Source organism: Equus caballus, chromosome 9, assembly GCF_041296265.1.
Source record: "Equus caballus isolate H_3958 breed thoroughbred chromosome 9, TB-T2T, whole genome shotgun sequence".
NCBI classification, from domain to species: Eukaryota; Metazoa; Chordata; class Mammalia; order Perissodactyla; family Equidae; genus Equus; species Equus caballus.
Genome location: NC_091692.1, coordinates 18,047,099 through 18,066,111, shown reverse-complemented (window position 1 = coordinate 18,066,111; position 19,013 = coordinate 18,047,099). Strand labels below are relative to the sequence as shown.

General features: G+C 35.6%; 1 protein-coding gene across 2 annotated transcripts in view; it reads right to left on the bottom strand.

Moving 5' to 3' along the window:
- ARFGEF1 (ADP ribosylation factor guanine nucleotide exchange factor 1) overlaps window positions 1–19,013 on the bottom strand; it is a 149,238-nt gene that overhangs the window by 29,357 nt on the left and 100,868 nt on the right. For both annotated transcript variants that reach the window (XR_011421556.1, XM_023648500.2), the window contains exons 18-23: window positions 17,917–18,088; window positions 15,444–15,595; window positions 11,105–11,233; window positions 10,024–10,182; window positions 9,628–9,778; window positions 4,863–4,953 (exon numbers count right to left, since the gene is read on the bottom strand). Coding sequence is in view for 1 of the 2 variants with exons in the window: in XM_023648500.2 (XP_023504268.2) it covers window positions 4,863–4,953; window positions 9,628–9,778; window positions 10,024–10,182; window positions 11,105–11,233; window positions 15,444–15,595; window positions 17,917–18,088 (854 nt within the window). In the remaining variant the exon portion in view is untranslated. The remainder of the gene's footprint in view (window positions 1–4,862; window positions 4,954–9,627; window positions 9,779–10,023; window positions 10,183–11,104; window positions 11,234–15,443; window positions 15,596–17,916; window positions 18,089–19,013) is intronic.

Genomic DNA, 19,013 nt, shown 5'->3' with positions numbered 1-19,013 from the left:
AACTTTCAGCTTTTCTTGGCTTTCGATGTGCCTTTCTCACTAAGTTTAATCATTTCTAGCTTTTGATTTAAAGTGAGAGACATGGGACTCTTCTTTTCACTTGAACACTTAAAGGCTGCTGTAGGGTTACTACTTGGCCTAATTTCTTTCTTTCTTTTTTTTTAAAGATTGGCCCTGAGCTAACATCTGTCACCAATCTTTTTGTTTCTTCTCCCCAAAACCCCCCAGTACATAGTTATACATTCTAATTGTAGGTCCTTCTAGTTCTGCTATGTGGGAAGCCACCTCAGCATGCCTTGATGAATGGTGGTAGGTCTGTGCCCAGGATCCAAATCAGTGAAACCCTGGGCCACCGAAGCAGAATGTATGAACTTAACCACTTGGCCAGGGGGCCAGCTCCAACTGGCCTAATTTCAATACTGTTGTGTCTCAGGGAATAAGGAGGCTGGAGGAGAGGGAGAGAGATGGGGGAACAGCTGGTGGGTGAGCAGTCCGAACACACATAACATTTATTGATTAAATTCGCTGTCTCATATGGGTGCGGCTGGTGGTGATCCCAAAACAATGACAATAGTAACATCAAAGATGACTGATCAAAGATCACTGTAACAAATATAATGATAATGAAAAATTTGGAAATATTGCGCGAATTATGAAAATGTGACACAGAGACACAAAGTGAGGAAATGCTGTTGGAAAAATGGCACCAATAGACTTGCTCGACACAGGGCTGTCACAAACCTTCAATTTGTAAAATATGAAATTATCTGTGAAGCTCAATAAAGCAATGCACAATAAAATGGGGTATGTCTATACTATTATACTCCCAATTTTATAAACATGAAACTGAAACACGAAGATATTTAATAACTTCTTCAAAGTCACAGAACTAGTAAGTGCTAGAGCCAAGCTTCAAACCAAGACCGGCAGACTCCAGATTCCACCCTCTTAATCACTTCACTACACTGTCCCACACTTACCAAAGCAAAACATAATTTCAACACTTAAAACATATTTTAGTTTTTTCTTACTACCACAATCTAAATGTTCTGAGTATATTATGATTTTCTTAACCTCACTGCCCTTGAATGTCTGTCAGTGTGTCCTGGCAATGAGTAACAAAAACGACAGGAAAAACAGCTTAAAAATTGACAACATGGTAACTCAGAATCTGATCTGCTGAAAGACTATCTGGAGATTTTCTATACTGCTCTTGTCAGTAGAACAAAACAACAATTCAAAGATCTGGCTGAAAACACAATCTGGGGGAAAAAATAATAATGGTAAGATCCCCTTTAATCCAGTGGTTAGACTGGATCCAGAAATTAAACATATACAATGCCTACAAAACTCTCAAATAAACAAAAACGAAAATTGCTAGACAACGTATTATAAATGCCATTAACTGATTTCTCAAAACTAGAGGTATTTTCATGAGAGGTATGGATATTTAAAAAGCCACACCCTGAACAGAGGTGAAACTAATAATACAGGAGAAACAACAGGAAAAGGAACAAAAGAAACAACAAAATTTTTTTTTAACTGAAAAGGAAGCAAATGGCACAGAGTAAAACGGGTAAAGAAGAGATGGAGATTATATGCAAATATAGCGGAAAAAAGCAAGAAATTCTCTGAAGCCAGTGAAAAGATAGAGAACAAAGGCAACAAGGTCAGAGAAGTAGCATCAGGAATCAAACGGGTTCTGCAGACTCAGGGTGACAGTGGAGGTAGGGTAAGCACGCATCCCTGGGAAAGGGCAGTCAAATTCCTACTCACTCCGGTAGCCTCTGACGGGTCACTCTATTTCTAGTAATGTTCCACTGAACATAAGCCATATGGTAGAGCACAGCAGTCTGTGGAAGCATTTAAAGTTAAGCCTTAATATACTAAAGGCAGGGGAACAGAGCTATGTTTCACAAAACCAGTCTATGAAATGAATTCTACACTCCCGCTATGAAAGGCACAGGACAGAAGCATGAGAACTTGTGTGTTAATAAAACACATGCCCTGAAAAGCATGGGTAGGAAAAAAAAATTGATAGAGTACTGCTTCATCCACATAATAGCAATGCAGTAATGGAAAAAAATAAAAAGCTTGACACATCTTAAAGATTCTGGATCAAATAGACTTTAAACTGCATGCAACATATAGGCAGACTAAAGCATTGTATATGTAAAAAGTTTTCACAGTGACAGTATCAGAGGTAACATTTACTTCTTAGACTTAATTGAAAGATATTTATGAGCAAATGCAGTTGGAGAGGAGCTGTACGTATTTTTTTTTTTTTTGAAAGGAAGATTAGCCCTGAGCTAACATCTGCTGCCAATCCTCCTCTTTTTGCTGAGGAAGCCTGGCCCTGAGCTAACATCCATGCCCATCTTCCTCTACTTTATACGTGGGACACGTACCACAGCATGACTTGCGAAGCAGTGCCATGTCCACACCTGGGATCCAAACTGGTGAACCCTGGGCCTCCGAAGCGGAATGTGTGAATTTAATCACTGTGCCACCAGGCTGGCCCCTGTACGTATTTTCTAATAGGTGAATGTTCTCAAGTATGCAATGAGTCAGTATAAAGCTAGATCTGGTGTGTCTAAAAAACTGTAATAAAACAAAACTATGGTGCTAAGTAACTGTTTTTTTAACTTTTTAGAGGTAAATCTTTCCTAGACAAAGTCTATCCCTGCACAGTTTAGTAATACTTATGAAATTGGTCTAGTTTAGCAATGCCTAGCAAATTCTAACCTAGTAAATCGTAGAGGATCAGGTACTCAAAATGAAAGTGCCCAATATTCTCCTAAATTCTACTACACAGGATTCCTAATACAAAAGTAGAGATAATTAGAAAACTTCATCATCTTAAAGTTTTTAACAGAATGACATTTTTTCTGTTAAGAAACAAAAGCTATAAATAATTAAGCCAAGAATTACTTTTCATGTATAGATCCTATAACTTCTTGTAACAGATTATTGAGAACAGTAGGCCTAAGGACAGGAAAATAACATTTTTGTTGGACAAGTATAGAACTTTCCAGGATGATTCCTGACAATATTCTCACCACTGCCTTGAATACCAGATTATTTCACTGAGTTGGCTTATGGACTAGAGTCAGAATATTACATATGACAATAAACTCAGACATTCAGAAAGGAATTCAGAAGAAATTTAATGAGAAAGTGAAACACACCACACAAGAATAATATAATCTTGCAATAAATCAAAGATGTAACTTTTAATTCTTTCACTATAAGCAAAAATTTAAATATTGAGGTTTTGTATAAAATTATATTGGATTTATGTTTGTAGAAGTATCTGGTGATGATGAGTTTGAGACGTCAAAGTACTAACAGAATTTGTGCTACGATTCCTTTGACATAGCAGAAATTTTTAAAACAGAAAGGCATATCATTTGTTCCAATGAGTGACATGTCTTCCCATAACAAACAGCAGATAGCAGAATAAATCAGAACTGGGTATGGTCATATAAAGTATATTATGAAACAGAAATAGTAGGTAAAATGTTGATTCTTGCTGGAACAGATTATCATAATGATGTTAAGATGATTTTCGGGAAGGCAAGAAAATCTTTTAGAAGAAAGCTACCCTGGCAGCAGAAGGGCAGATATGACACTGCTCTGGAGTCGTACATGCAGGCCTACAGTGGAAAGGTTAAGAGTTCACACTCAGATATGCTGCCTGAGCGCACGTTCTGAGGCCATTCCTCAAAATGCTCTATGAATGAAATGGTTACTGCAATAATCAAGACAAGATTAGCCTGGTTGTGGGGATGAGCAAGTTATTTAATCACCCTTTGTCTCAGTTTCCTCATTTGTAAATTGAGGAGAATAATAAAACCCATCTTGAGGCTGCTGATAGGATTAATGAAGTAATACATGGAAAGCCTTCGAGTTATACAGTAGGTATAAGATGACACAATCTTTAACCTTCACAACAAAAAGACAAATGAGCTCCTTCCCCTTTAAAAAAAAAAAAAAAAAGGACAGCAAGTGGATATTAACAATTCCTTTCAAGGAAAAAGTTCCAGTTAGTATTTCCAGGGTCAGCAGCCACTGAACACTCTAGTTCTGTCTGTACTTAGAGTAAAAAGCTTTATCTGAAGCAAAGTAAAATCATGGATCAGCATGAGTCTCCAAGCACCAAGGAAAGACTATAGTACAAATTATATTTTTGAAAGTTTCCATCAGAAGTCGTAAAAAATGTCAGTCATGTAAAATGTTAAATTTCAATTATCTGGGATTCATATGAAAAAAGCTAATCTCCACAAGAACACTAGATATTGTTCTACATACTGGGATTTTAAAAATCTGAAATAAACTAAATATTACATAGTAAAATAAACCACAGTATGCATTTTCTTTTAGAAAACAAACTAAAAACAAGGAATACCTAGTAACGCATATAATATATAAATTCTAAAGGCCTTTCCAAAGAAGCTTATACTGAGAATTGCCAGTAAATCTCTTCATTTTACCATTATGCAGTCCTTTATCATGGACTCAGAAAGACAAATTATACTCTATTTTCAAAGAGGGATTATAAGGGGAGTAAGTTTTATATAAAGGAAATAAAACATTTGTATTTTTTTTATCAAGGTTACTATTTTAAATGCCCATTAATATCTACTGTAACTTAAATTTTATACTGTTTATCTTCTTCCATATTCTATGATCTAAAAAGAAAAATTATAGGTACCTTATCATCTAAATCACAGCATATCACAGTATAGTAAGGAAGTTATTTTGGCAATAATTTTTTCTTTTCACTACTGAGGAAAATATATCTAAATGCTATAGAATTAAAATAGTATTCATCTGAAAAGGGAATAAAATGAGTACCTTACCTATCTACAGCAACAACAACACTTTGAGAACTGGTTTCTCCAATGGATTCCTGAATACTTGCTATCTGCTTCCAGTCCACATTTCCTCCAACTACCACACATAAAAGAAAGTCATTTCAGTTTGAAAATAATTCAGTGGAAGAATACACTTACAAATCTAAAACACATTTCTGAAATCAATTATTTTCCTAATGAAAGAAATAAAACTTTGGGTGAACAATTCTTGTGGCATCAGTGACCTTTATCAAGGCCAAATGTGCTTAATAAGCTACACTAAGTCGTATAACAGACATGGTTATAAAGACATAAACTGTGCTTGCAAAGATTGCACAAATTAGGGGCACTGAGAATTTAGATCACAAAATTAATGACATTATGCATAATTTTCTTTAATGCTTAAGAAACAGAGCACTACCCCTAGTTTCAATGATACCTTCTTAAGATGATTCCAAATTCCATATAATTAGGTCTCCCCTATCATTTAATCTCCAGTCCCCTGTTTACAAATGCTTATTGGAAATTCTACCTGTATGGTCTACCATCCTCTCATTCAAGAGTCACTTATCTCTTCCCCCAAAAGAGTGGTTCCATGTTTTCAACAGGAAACCCCAGTTTTCAAACACTTAATTTACAAACATCTTTGATATCCTTCCTTTCCTCCATTAGTCACTAAGTCTTTCTTTTGACCTGTTTTTCCTATCATTCATTCATTTTCCTTCCTACTCAGTTTCAATTCTTGTAATTAGGCGTATTTACCAGTTGTCTGAATGCTTTCCCTGCCGCTATTTTTCCCCTCTTCAAGCTCTGCTTCATTCTCCTGCCAGATTAATCTTCCTAGATCATCACTTTCATTTTGCTTACTACTACTTTCAAACAAAGTATAAACTTTTCAGCCTAGTGTGTAAGGCAGTTCCCTTCAACATTCTAGCCAGTAGGTGCCTCTTTTCAGCACATCTCTTAACTATCTAAAACTTACCTACCAAGACCCAATTTGAATACTCAAAGAAGGATTCCTCTCCATTGTTCTCACCTTCCACTGAACTAAGTATTTACTTAAATAAGTGCTACTCAAATCAGAATTTCTGTCAGACAGTTTCATATAAATTTCTTCAGGTGTGTTACTGTTGCCTTCTCAGCCAGATGAAAAGTTCTCTAACGTTAGGAACCAAGTCATACACATATTTGTGTATGCGTCTACCTTACTCAATAATAAGTCCAAAGCAGATGCTCAACAAATACTTGTTGACTTGACTCAGTGGACACTCAATAAATGTCCTTAATTCATATGCTTGCATTCACAAACATAATAGATGATGTTATTTAAACCAGCTGAACTAAAATTCTATTCCAGATACTGAACAATGTGAAAAAGATGTGATCCCTGTCCCCACAGAGTTAATAATTTATCAATAGAGACAGACTTACAACCTACTTTAACATAACGTAATGATTATTTCATGGCTGACATGAATTACATATAAGTTTTGCTAAACAGAAATAATTTTGATAGGGGAAGGGAGAATGTGGGTGTTAGCTCTTGGAAAGGCCTCACATATATGCTAAAGGATTAATTCAAATCGGAAGTAGAAGGACCATCATGTGGGAAAGGAGGAAGAAGGAAAAGCAATTCAGGTAGAAGGAGCAGCATATACAAAGCAATGGAAGTATGGAAGTGAACACAATGCTTTAACAAACTTGGGTGTCACCACAATGGAGGGCTTGGCAGGGGACAAGGAAGAAGGGAGAGAACAATAGTACTGGACGAAGCTGAAAAGAGACTAGAAATAGAATGTGAAAAACTTTGACTGTCATGTTTAATGTACTACTTTTGAAATCTATTAGACCGTTTAGAAGACTGACGTGATCCAATCTATCTGTGGAAAATAATTCTGGTAATATCTGGAGAACACAGTAACTAACAGGAAGAGATACTGGAGCCAGAGAGACAAAATAAGAGTCTATTTCTATAATACAAGTGAACATGGATGAAAGCCTGAAATAAATGACAGAGAGCTGAGGTAGTAGGGAAATAATGTCAAGCAACATGAAGTTGTAGTACATTATAGGAATTTAATGAATAAAAATCTGTGAGAAAAAATAACGACAATCACCACATAACTCCCTTTGAGTATCAACTGAATGATCTTCTTATAGAGCTTTCTATACCTTTTATATTTAAATATACTAGTTTTTAATCATTAATAATAAAGATATTTAGAGGGATCAAAGAATATACAAAATGTCTAGCAATCCAAAGAACCTACTTCACAAATATGTGAAATCTTTCAAAGATCTGTATGACAGTATAACATAATAAGCTAATAATTTCAGTTTTACCAAATTATTCAAAAGCACAAATATTTAGATTAACTAAGACCAAAGATGTAGGTGTGAATATTTACTTAAGATTTATATGACCAAGCCACTGAGTTTTTAACCTTTAATATATACCTTAAAAGAATAGTATGCATATGGTTCAAATCAATAATCACATGCTACATATTCTTAATAACTAAAAGTTTCATGTTTCCAAAAAAGTCAAAGTACAGACTTATATCCTATCAGTCAAAAAGTCAGATAAATATATACTCAGCCCTATTAACTTGGTTACATGGAATACTTGGTGCATGGATGCTGCTAATAAAGCAGGATATTAACTTATTTTAGAAAATACACACATACACACACATATACATAGAGACTAGACCAGCTCGATTATCTGTACCACATCCTCTTCCAGCTTAAATTCTGACTATAGCGTCCTGCTGAAGAAAGCATCTCCTGTCTAAGTAGATGACAGGGCACAGATGGACAGGAGCAGACATCTGCCACATTGGGCTATCTGGTAACCAATGAGAGGGCCTGAAGGGAGGGCTTTGCCTAACAGGGGCCAAGTCAACAGACTGGCTCCCTTTAGGATGTAGACTCAAAGATGAGACTTGATCAATCAGGAGTGAGTGGAGAATGGAGAAGGCCCAAAAGAGAAGTAGATGATATAAGAGAAAGCCTAGATAACACATGAAAGAGAGGTGGAAGAGTATGGCTGGTCACTTGAGTGGCTTGGAAGCCTGAAATTTTTGTTGTATTTCCACTTTGAAAATGTGTATATTTTTATGTAAATTCCCTTTTCCTGCAGGGAGAAGACAGTCTTGGCCATCTCATATACTTGCAACCTAGGTAGCACAACAGCAGAGTGATCAAATTAATTTTAACTTGCTTTCAAGTATACTAGTAAACGTTATCAGCAAGTATCATTATTTCTCTTGTGTGACTGAAACTTTTATAAGATAAAATATTCCACTGGTGTTTTATTTTTAGTGTAACCTACTTCTGTTACTTGCCAAAACTGAGCCTTGGAAATTTGCATCTCTCATTATTTTGGCCCTCCAACACTCCCTAAGCCTTTAAAAAAAGAAAAGAAAAAAAGGCTTTCAAAAGCTATCAATGCCCATTCATTTCACTTGCCTGTAAATTTATTCATCTTTATCTCACATTACTTTCTGGAGTAATTATAGTTCTAATGTGCTGAGTTAGATTTTCAGGTTGCATAAGTCACCATGTAGGTACTCAGGGAGTTCTAAACCCTGCTGCTGGGTTACCAAGTTATTAGGTCCTCACCGGCACCTCCCAGAACCACAGCACCTAAGACAGAAATGAGGTACAGACTGCACTGCAGGCTGCCACAGTTGCGTTACCACTGGGAACTAATTGTTCCCAGTCGAACTTGAAGCCACACCATAGTCCTGGTCTTTACTTCTTTCCCTATAGATTATTCTTCAAGCTTGAAATTCTTTTGGATTTCCTAAAAAGTTTTATTGCAAGCAACAATAAGAGAAATCATTAAAAGATAAAAACATAGAAAATACCCAGAAATATAATGCTACAATGCAAAGCCTTTAGAAGGTAAATATTACTAAATCTCAGATGTATTCCTTTCTGCTCTAAGCCCTGTTTCTAGATTTCTTGGTTGGAAGTAAGGTGAAGATGGATAGAGACTAATCCAGACACCACTAATATACCAGCCACTGTACTAAGCTTATTTATACATACTCTTATCTAATCCTAACACTCTGTAAGTAGATATTACCATTAGTACGCAAAAGAGAAAACTGAAGGTCAGAGAGTTAAAATAACTTGCACACAGTAAGGAAGAAACACAGAAAAATTCACACCCAGAAATATAGCACTCAAAGTCAAAGACAGTCTAACCTTTACTTCTTCCCTGGTGGAACCCTTCCCATTTATGACTAAAAATGTACTGTCTTTGGTTGTTCTGTATCCATTTTCACTAATAATTCCCTTTGTTCTATTGGGTTAAATCTGGAAGTTTCTGGCCATACTGAGCACACAGGGAACCGTGGGAAAGTGTCCATATTGGCTGAAGAGTTTGGTTAGATCTGCACACTGCCTTTAAAAAATCTGAAGGTGAATGTTTTCTCCAGTTACCCCAACTATTGATCATCTTATAGAAGCCTTTACTCATTTAAGTTACTTGTTTAGTCTTAAAAGCAGGTAATTTTAAATTGCACCCTTCTCTCACTCCCAAATATGAGATTAAGACTATAAGGGTCATTTAACACTGCAAACTAAACCAGGGAAAAAGACTGAGTTCTCTAGTCATCTATGTTTTTCCTCATAAGGTTAGCCAAAAGGCATAATATCATCTCTCTCTAATTACATTTAATTGCTATGACAAAATTACATACACTGAGCAAGTCAAGAACAATTTTTGACACTTTATAAAAATAATTTAAAAAATTCTTACCCAGACCCAGACCCACAAATTCATCAGGAGCCTGATCTTTTGTTCCAGTTAGAGATCCTTCTCTACCTCTCACTGTTCCAGAAATGTATCGAGGTTTCACTCCAGTTCCTATGAGTTGTGCAAGCTCCAACTGACTGATGCACTTCAGAATCTGAATTATGAAAAGGAAAAAAAAAATTAAATTCCATGTTAGAAATGTTTACAAAAATATTTAAAAGCATGCAGCTAGGATTTAAACATAGGCTACATTATAAATCACTATAAAAGCTAAATGTACTTATTTCGAATGTACTGAATGAATTTTCTCCCAAACACTTAGGCATATCAGTGATAGAACATTTAGCATTAGCTCATTTTATGAAGCAAATTGCAAAGTTGAAAATAAAGTGCTTATACCTCATGCCATGAATTTCCTAAATAATTTCCATCTGTATGAGCCACTGTGATGAGTGTTTTTATTGTGTCAATGTTCTTCTGTTTCATTTCAGTAATACCAGAACTCACTGTAAGTAAGGTAAATCGTGCTAGTGCCTGGACATACGCATCTCTTTCCAGCTATAAAAAAGAGGAAAGTATATTTACATGGTTGTAAACACAAGAGAGTGATCTCTACTTCTCTATGGATAAACTCTGTTAACTTGTTTAGCAAGTTTTTAACTGACAAGTCATGAATTACATACAATACCACAAACTACAGTTTTTAAAATTTTCAGATGATAAATGAAGCAGCAAAGGATGAATTTCTAAAATCCAAAACCAATGGAGATGTCAAATCAAGATGAGATTTTAGTGATAACAAATGAATTCATATAGTAAAAAAAAATTCATAGAGCACTTAAATCTCAAGTACTGTGTAGACGAGCAGAAATCTGATTTATAAATTTGCTCATTTTTTCTCTACAGCCACGTTGTGCTATTTTTAAGACATAACATTCATAATGAAATGTGAAATGGGTTTTAAAAAAGAAAGCAAGCAATCTTTGGCTAAAATTGATTATCAAAGAAAGCATATAAATTACTAGAAGGGACTGTCTTCAAGAAAACTGTGTACCAGATACTTGGTTCTCTTAATTTGTTCTTAGACTTAGGTAAAGTTATAAAGTGAGATATATATATAAATAAAATATGAAAAAATATACAATATGATTCAATAAATACAAACATGCAATATATTTCAATACACTACTCAAATTAACATTTAGGAATTCAAAGTCTTGGAAACTTTGTATGTAGCTAACATTCTACAGAGAAAAATAACTGCAAACCAAAGTTCTGATGATGAATTTTAGACACATCGGTATAGAACTACTCCCGTCACAACTTTTTGGAAACTTAAACATTAAGACATTTAAATTCCATCAGAAACTTGAAATTAGTTCGTAATAATTCAGACATAAAAAAATAATTTAAACTACAGTTAACAGCATAAGTAATTTACATTTTCCACACTGGCTACCAAGGCAAAATTCTTTGTTACCTGAATGCTGAAAATGCATGCAATTCTGATTGCACATCTTATACCTTCCAGGCAAAGAGAGGCTACTTCAGTATCGTCACAATCTTGTAGACCCACACTGAATGCAGCCAGAAAGGGTGTCCAAGCCAACTACAAAAATTGAAAATTTAAAACATGGACGTCAAGTGATAATTAAATTTTACAATAATACTACATTAATATTTCTCAAAGCTTTCACACAATAAATGATTTGAGGAAGTTCTGAAAAAAAGCATTGAGTTTCTCAGCAGCTATTTGGAAAGTTTTCTTAGACAAAGGGGAAAAACTATATAATGCTTCCTGGGCTTAAATAACTGGGAGAGCAAGACTGTAATCAGTAGATGACCCTGGCATATTTTAAGCACAGCATCTATAACTTATTCACATCAATAAAAAATGGGAATAGTCAATATTCATAAATATTAGTTTTACCCCTGGTTTCAGAACTCATCTCTCTGTAAGCTTTGTCTCTTGCAATATTTCACGGACTTTTTATTTCCAAGAAAATCCTTTCAGTCATTTTCCTACTTGCAACAATTACATTATTCTCTTTTCCTTAAGCCTGCTCCCTAGACATCATCTAGCCTTACTTCTTTTGTAGCCAAATATTTTACATTGAGATATCAGTGATATCTCTGGTTCCAAGTTGGACGAGACTTATATTGGCATATGCATGTGTATGCGTGTAACTGCAATGTCTGAAGCAAGAGAATTTGCTGCTTTTAATAAGTCATGATGATGCAAAACTATGTATCCATACAGATGAAAAATGCTTATACCAGTGTGCTACAGAAATGACAACTGAAATTTTTTAAAGATCTAAAAAGCTTTTAGCATTAAGAAAAACAGAATTACCAAAGCTTTGCTTATGTCAGAAAGTTTAGAGGTAAAAGTTTATAATCCCTAAAAAAGGGCACATAAGCCACAGTACCTAACTTCTAGTCCTAATGTTGCCATTTATTTAATATCTCTGAACCCCCCATTTCTTCCTCTTTTATACCTGGACTGCCACTATAGAGAGATGCTGTGGGAAGTATGTGAAGTGCAGTACTTTTAAAATACAAAGTGCCACGCGGAAGTAATAAATTACACATTCTAGGTAAAAAAACAGCACGTCTACTTGGAAACCTGTGTAATATGTTATAAAAGAGGACGTATAAATGGTTCTTAAGCCAGAGAAAAAATGTTTAACTCCATTAGGAATTAAGGACAATTTCTCCTATCAAATTACACCTAAATAATATTTAGAGGACAGTGAAATTGTCCACTCATAACTGTTTAAACCTTCACAGAATATAATTCGGCCATATGTAAAAAGATTCTTAATAATGTTTATATCCTTTAATATGATACCACATTCTAGGAATCTCTCACTCATTCCTTTACCCAATCAATACTTATTTATTGAGCACTTACTACAAGCCAAGAATTGTGCTAGATATTGGGAAAAGTGAACAGAACAGATGTAGTCCTTTGCTTCATGGAGCTTAAAGTCTAGCAAAGAGATAGACATTTAAATTTTAAAATAAATAAATGTATAAATACAAATTGTTATAAATGCAATGAAGGAAAAGCACAGCATGTCATGAAAAAGGACCTAATCTGGATTAGAGGGGCCAGGGCAGAACTCTGAGAAGTTGTCATTTAGTCAGGGGAAAGAAGGAAAGAACATTCTAGACAAAGGACACAGCTTGTAAGAATGCTCTAGAGAGAAAATAATTTAGGACATTCTAGAAGCTGAAAGATTGCCAGTATGACCGCAGCATAGTAAAAGACAGATGAAATCTAGCGATGAGTTTGGAGAGGCAGGTGGAGCCAGACCACACATGGTCTACAGACCCTACAGACCTTCAGGATACCCCACAATATCATGCAAAGTCAATGAAGGGCCTCAAGGAAGAAGGTAACATTTCATTTTGTATTTTAAAACGATCACTCTGGTCTTTGTACATGGATAAGAGGAGCAGAAAAGTAGGCATAAAGATGCCAATTAGGAGGACGCTACCGTAGAGTGAGAAATGAGGGTGTCCAGAGAGGGAAAAGGCAGTAAGGAGAAAGATTCCTAAGTCTAGTTTAGAAGATGTTTAAATAAACTATAACTAATCCAGAGAATATATCATAAAAGGCATTTATGAAGAATTTTTAATGATATGGGGAAATACGTGAGAAACAGCAAGATACAAAATTCTGTACATAGTATGATCACAACTGCTTAATTAAGATAAAAAAGTAGTATATAAACATCAAAAGAAGTTTTTTCTGAGTGGTAGAATTACGGCTCCTTCCTTATTCTTTTTTTTTTTCATTCCGTGCCTCCCCACTAACAAAAATATTTAGGAAGAAAAAAATAAAGGTATAAAATTATTCAAAACAAAACAAAAAGGTGCTTTATAAAATTTATGTCATGATAGAAAGTGTTTCTTATATTTCAACATCATTTTCTATATTATTTCAAAAGACAAGGCCACTTATACTCCACCATTCCTTCTAACATCTCCGTAGCCCCCTACTCTCATCCTATAATTCTTCATCAACTTTTAGGAATATCATTATCACAAAGTCCTTAAAGTAGGGGTAGAAGTAATTGCAAAATTTTAGAGCTAAAAGGAAGCACAGAAATCTTGCTGTCATCTTTTACTCCCCACACATATGTGCAGTTAAGGTGTGAATACTAACTGCAGTTAAGATCTTCAGCCTCCACAGACCATCTTACCCTTACCACACTGTCTCACAACTGGAATGTGCTTTACCCAGTTTCTCTTTTCAAACTTGACTAGAGTCCCCTCCACTTCCCTACAATCCTTATGATGCCCTGCTTGCTTCTTTTGGAATTTGGAGAAAGGATAGAAAAAAAGAATAGGAAGGTGAAGAAGGACTAGGAAATCAAATTTTAAAGAACCAGTAAGTACAGCAGACCTCCTTATACACGGGGGACATGTTCCAAGACCCCCAGCAGATGCCTGAAACCACAAATAGTACTGAACTTTATACATACTATGTTTTTTTCCTATACATACATATTTGAGGTGCAACAGCAAAATTAGCACAAATTTCTTTTTCCTTTTTGTAATTTCACAGACAGAAGATTCGTTGTTACTGTAGATCTTAGCGACTTCAGCGTATGATTTTTTTCTTTCTTTATTAAGTCAAGAACTTTGACCTTTCACTCTTTCTTTCCTTATTAAGTCTAGAACTTTCACCTTGAGCACTTTACAGCTTCTCCTGGGCATATCCAAATTGTCAACATCACTACTCTTGCACTTTGGGGCCATTATTAATTCAAATAGGGTTACTTGAAGGTAAGCCCTGTGATACCATAACAATCGATCTGATCATACTGAGAAGGCTACTTCGTGACTAACAGGTGGGTAAGGCATACAGCATGGATACTCTAGACAAAGGGATGACTCATGTCCCAGGCAGGACACAGTGGGTCAGTGCAGGATTTCATCATGCTACTCACAACTGCGAGCAATTTAAAACTCACAAATTGTTTATTTCTGGAATTTTCCATTTGATATTTTCATACGGAGGCTGAGTGCAGGTAACTGAAACCACGGAAAGCAAAACTGTGGATAAGGGAGGACTACTATATCACTCTTACTAGATCAACCTATGAGCGTAAATAATGCTCCCTTTTGTTCCTTACTCTACTTTCTGGCCTCTAGGCATAATCAGAACCCTTCTGGGCCAGAAGCACTGAAGAGCTCAAGATCACTTTGAAATTTTAAGTAACTCCAAAGGTTTAAACAGAACTCATTTAGAGAAAACCAGGCCAAGGATTAACAATCATTCTCTGAAATCTTGCTATTCTTAATTCTTAAGATCACACACCTATTATTTGCTAATAAGTGCATAATTTTTCTCATTGTCTTTAAGAGAAAATTTACATACGCCATGTCCTATATAACACGGCTTTTGCTTCTGGGTCTACATTAATGGGCTGTATCACTAAAGAGCCTATCATTAATGGGCTACATTATTTCCTTAATTTAAGAACATGCTGGGGGGCCGGCCCCATGGCATAGTGGTTAAGTTCGGTGCGCTCCACTTTGGCGGCCCAGGTTCATGGGTCTGGATCCTGGGCATGGACCTACACTATTTGTCAGTCATGCTGTGGTGGTGACCCATCTATAAAAAAATAGAGGAAGACTGGCACAGATGTTAGCTCAGGGCTAATCTTCCTCAAGTGAAAAAAAAAAGAAGATGATTGGCAACAGATGTTAGCTCAAGGCTAATCTTCCTCAGGGGGAAAAAAAATTTGCTGAACAAAATTATACATAAATGTATAATGCAACCAAAAGTTATTAGTAACTCTTACCTTAAACATGGGTCTCACATGCTCCAAATGCGTTGCACTTGTAAAAGGTGCCTGAACATGGCTCACAGCCTCCATGAGCGCTTTAGCTGTCTTGGCCATCTGTTCCATTTCTAAGTTATACAGAAGTCTTCTCTGTTTTTCACTGGCTACATCTGAAAAACAAATACTATTAGCATTTAAAATATAAAGCATTTAAAAATGCTATTTTGATATCTTACTGTAAAATAACAAAGATCACAAATTAATACTAATTAAAAATAGTTCTAACAAGCCAGATACAAAAGGTCACATAATGTATGATTTTATTTATATGAAATATCTGGACTGGTAAATCCATAGAAACAGAAAGCAGACTGGTGGTGGCAGCCAGGGGCTGGGGAGAGGGAGAGAATGTGAAGTAGCTGCTTAAGGGATACAGGCATTTATTTTGGGGTGATAAAAATGTTTTGGAACTAGACAGAGGTAGTGGCTACACAACAGTGTGAATGTAGTAAATACCATGGAATCATTCACTTCAAAATAGTTAATTTTATGTTACACAAATTTCACCTCAAAAAAGAAAAACAAATCCTGAACTAGGAGTTAGGGATAAGCAGAAAACACATGAAAAGGGAAGAGAGTAGGTACAAATCTGTCATAGTGAAGGTATTAGGGAAACAACTCAAATATGGGATAAGAGAACCAGAAAAAAGAGGTAAAAGGCAATGGCATCCTTATACGACATACGCTTGAAAGACATTTCCTGAGTTAACAAGAAAATAGTAGCCCTGACACTGCAAGATGATCTTAGTATTTCACCACACCACCATCTCCTTCCCATATCCAGCTTCTCATTGATTTCCTACCCCCATATACAAAATAGGCCAGAGAAAGAGGGATATGAAAATGTTATAATGTGGGTAGGAGGAAGAAAACTGAATCAGAGAATTGGCATTTACTTAGGTGTGAATACACAGTCTTGATCCATCTATGTAACAATGTTATAAGCAAAAGTGCTGAAAACAGCACTACCAAGTAAACTGCTGACTGGTACTGGACTGCAATAAGCCAAGGATGCCAAGTTCAAGATTTGGGTTTGCCACTTTGGGTTTTTAGTGTAGAGATTTAATCAAAGTATCTACACATTACTCAGTTCACAGATTCTATGATTCTAAGTTTCTTAACCTCTCTGGATTTCAGTTTCCTCATCCATAAAACGAGGGAGAACTTACTAAAATTCTTTAGAATCATTCCCTGTATTACGCCAAAGATAAGGCCAGTTTATACTCCACTAGTCCTTCTAACGTTATCTTCCTAGCTCCTGGCTCTCATCTTATAATTCCTCATCAACTTCTAGAAATATACATATCACAGAGCTTTTTTGCTTTTGTCCACAGAATAGCAACAAAATTCTGTTACTGTCAATAGAACTCTGCTGCTGCAATCTGTTTTGTTAGCTAAAGCTTGAGATTACATTTCCAAGTGGAAGTGCTCAGAATGGCAGGAATCCTCTTTCTATGTTATTGTTATGTTCCTGAGCCACTACCCTCACCTCATTCCTGCACTCAGATTTTAGCTCTAGTTTAATCACCATTGCCTAAGTGTACAGAATGTCTAGAATGGAGCGAGGCCCACAGCTGGCTCCTAATGCTGGCTAGATCTAGGAACTCTATAGTGATGTAATTTGTGGTGCATCTGAAGTAGTGATTCCCAATTCCACAAGCTCCCCCATGACTAACTTTCCCCATCTCCTTGAATCACCCCTACTTCCAGTTTCCCTTTATTTGTAACAATAGATGAACAGATGGAAATATATTGTTTGTAGACGATGAGAAAGCAAAAGAAAAAAGACTGGGAGTTGAAGTCTGACTAATGGGGTTGCCTAAACAATCTCTCTGACCTCTAAATCCATGCTGAGACTAACTGCTAAAAGGACAAGTATATACTAAACGCATACTAATCCATACATATTATGTAGCATTTTCCATTAATCACTAGTCAGTGCTATCTTTCTTTAGGATTCAGAAAAAAATACAAACAGTTTAGCAAACTGTATGCAGGCACACCTCAGAGGTATTGTAGGTTCAGTTCTAGACCACCCTAATAAAGCAAATATCACAATAAAGTGAGTCATATGGATTTTTTGGCATCCCAGAGTACATAAAAGTTATGTTTACGCTATACTGTAGTCTATTAAGTATGTAATAGCATTACATCTAAAAAAAGTACATATCTTATTTGAAAAATATTTTATTGCTAAAATATGCTAACTATCGCCTCAGCCTTCAGCAAGTCATAATCTTTGTGCTGGTGGAGGGTCCTATAAAAAAATGCAGTATCTGCGAAGGGTGATAAAACGAGGTATGCCTGCATTATAATACATCTTATTAGAATAAACAACACTTGATTTACTCTAGACCAAGTGAAAAACAATCAAGTTTTTCTCACATTTTTCCTCCTGAACAATGAGATTTCAACTGATTCAGATACTTACTTTGCTTACTTGATTTTGTAGGGATTGTTAGTTCCTTCGTTTCTTTCATTGAGATCTTTTTCCCAGCTATTTCATTATAGATGGCCGATAGATACTCTTCAGGAAGGTCTTTGCTGTCATTGATACCTCTATTCATCTTAATGTACTGTTCCTTTGTCATTTTATTTTTAACCTAGAAATGAAAAACCGTTATAATTCCTAAGAATTAGCATAAAAAGTTCACTCGTATGTTAAAAATTTGAATATTCATATAAGAAAATTCATAAATACTTAAGGACAGGAAGTGGAAAACATTCAACAAAACATACAATAAAATGAAAAAAGGAAGACATAGAAAATGAAGGCAATGTAGAACAGACACATCCTGGCATATACTAATTCACCTTGCTCTGATGTGCACGTGAATAATTTGCAATAAGAAAACAGGAAGACAATAATTATTGGGTTTTGGCCAAGGTTTAAGAGCTCTAGCCAGTCTTTAAAATAGGACCACGACAATTATTAGAAACACATGGTACCAAAAAAAACTCAAAGCTTAGTTGAGAAGAACATAAATGTGGTGCAAATGCTTTAACAGCTGATTTTATATAAAAGTGGATGCAAGAGTAACAACTGAAATTTATTTAAAGCCAGATAATAATCTGACTGACTCAACATGGCAACTGAGTATTAGGTGATCAGGGTAAAGTATCCATGGAATGTTCTCTCTTGTTTAAGAGCACTCTGAACAGGAATATCCTACTGCACACCTTGATAAACTAGTGGAGTACGGGTTTGCAGTTTGTAAGGTGTAGCCCTGTCACTAAACTTTGGAACTAGCGCAGCCAAAACGTTTATACTTTTTATCTCCAAAAACCCAGGTGGACAAAACCCAGAAGTCTTATGATATCTCTGAAGATACACTTATTTAAATATATTCCTACCTCCTCCCATAAAGAATTTAAGACAACTCTAAAAATAAGGCTCCTGTAAATTTGTAAGAAGGTGCATAGAGTAATAATTAAGCAAGTCATCATAAGTTTGCAAAATTAACTATAGAGAAACCAGAATGTCCAGAGGATATAATCAGGATACATCCACTCATTGAGTTCAGATTA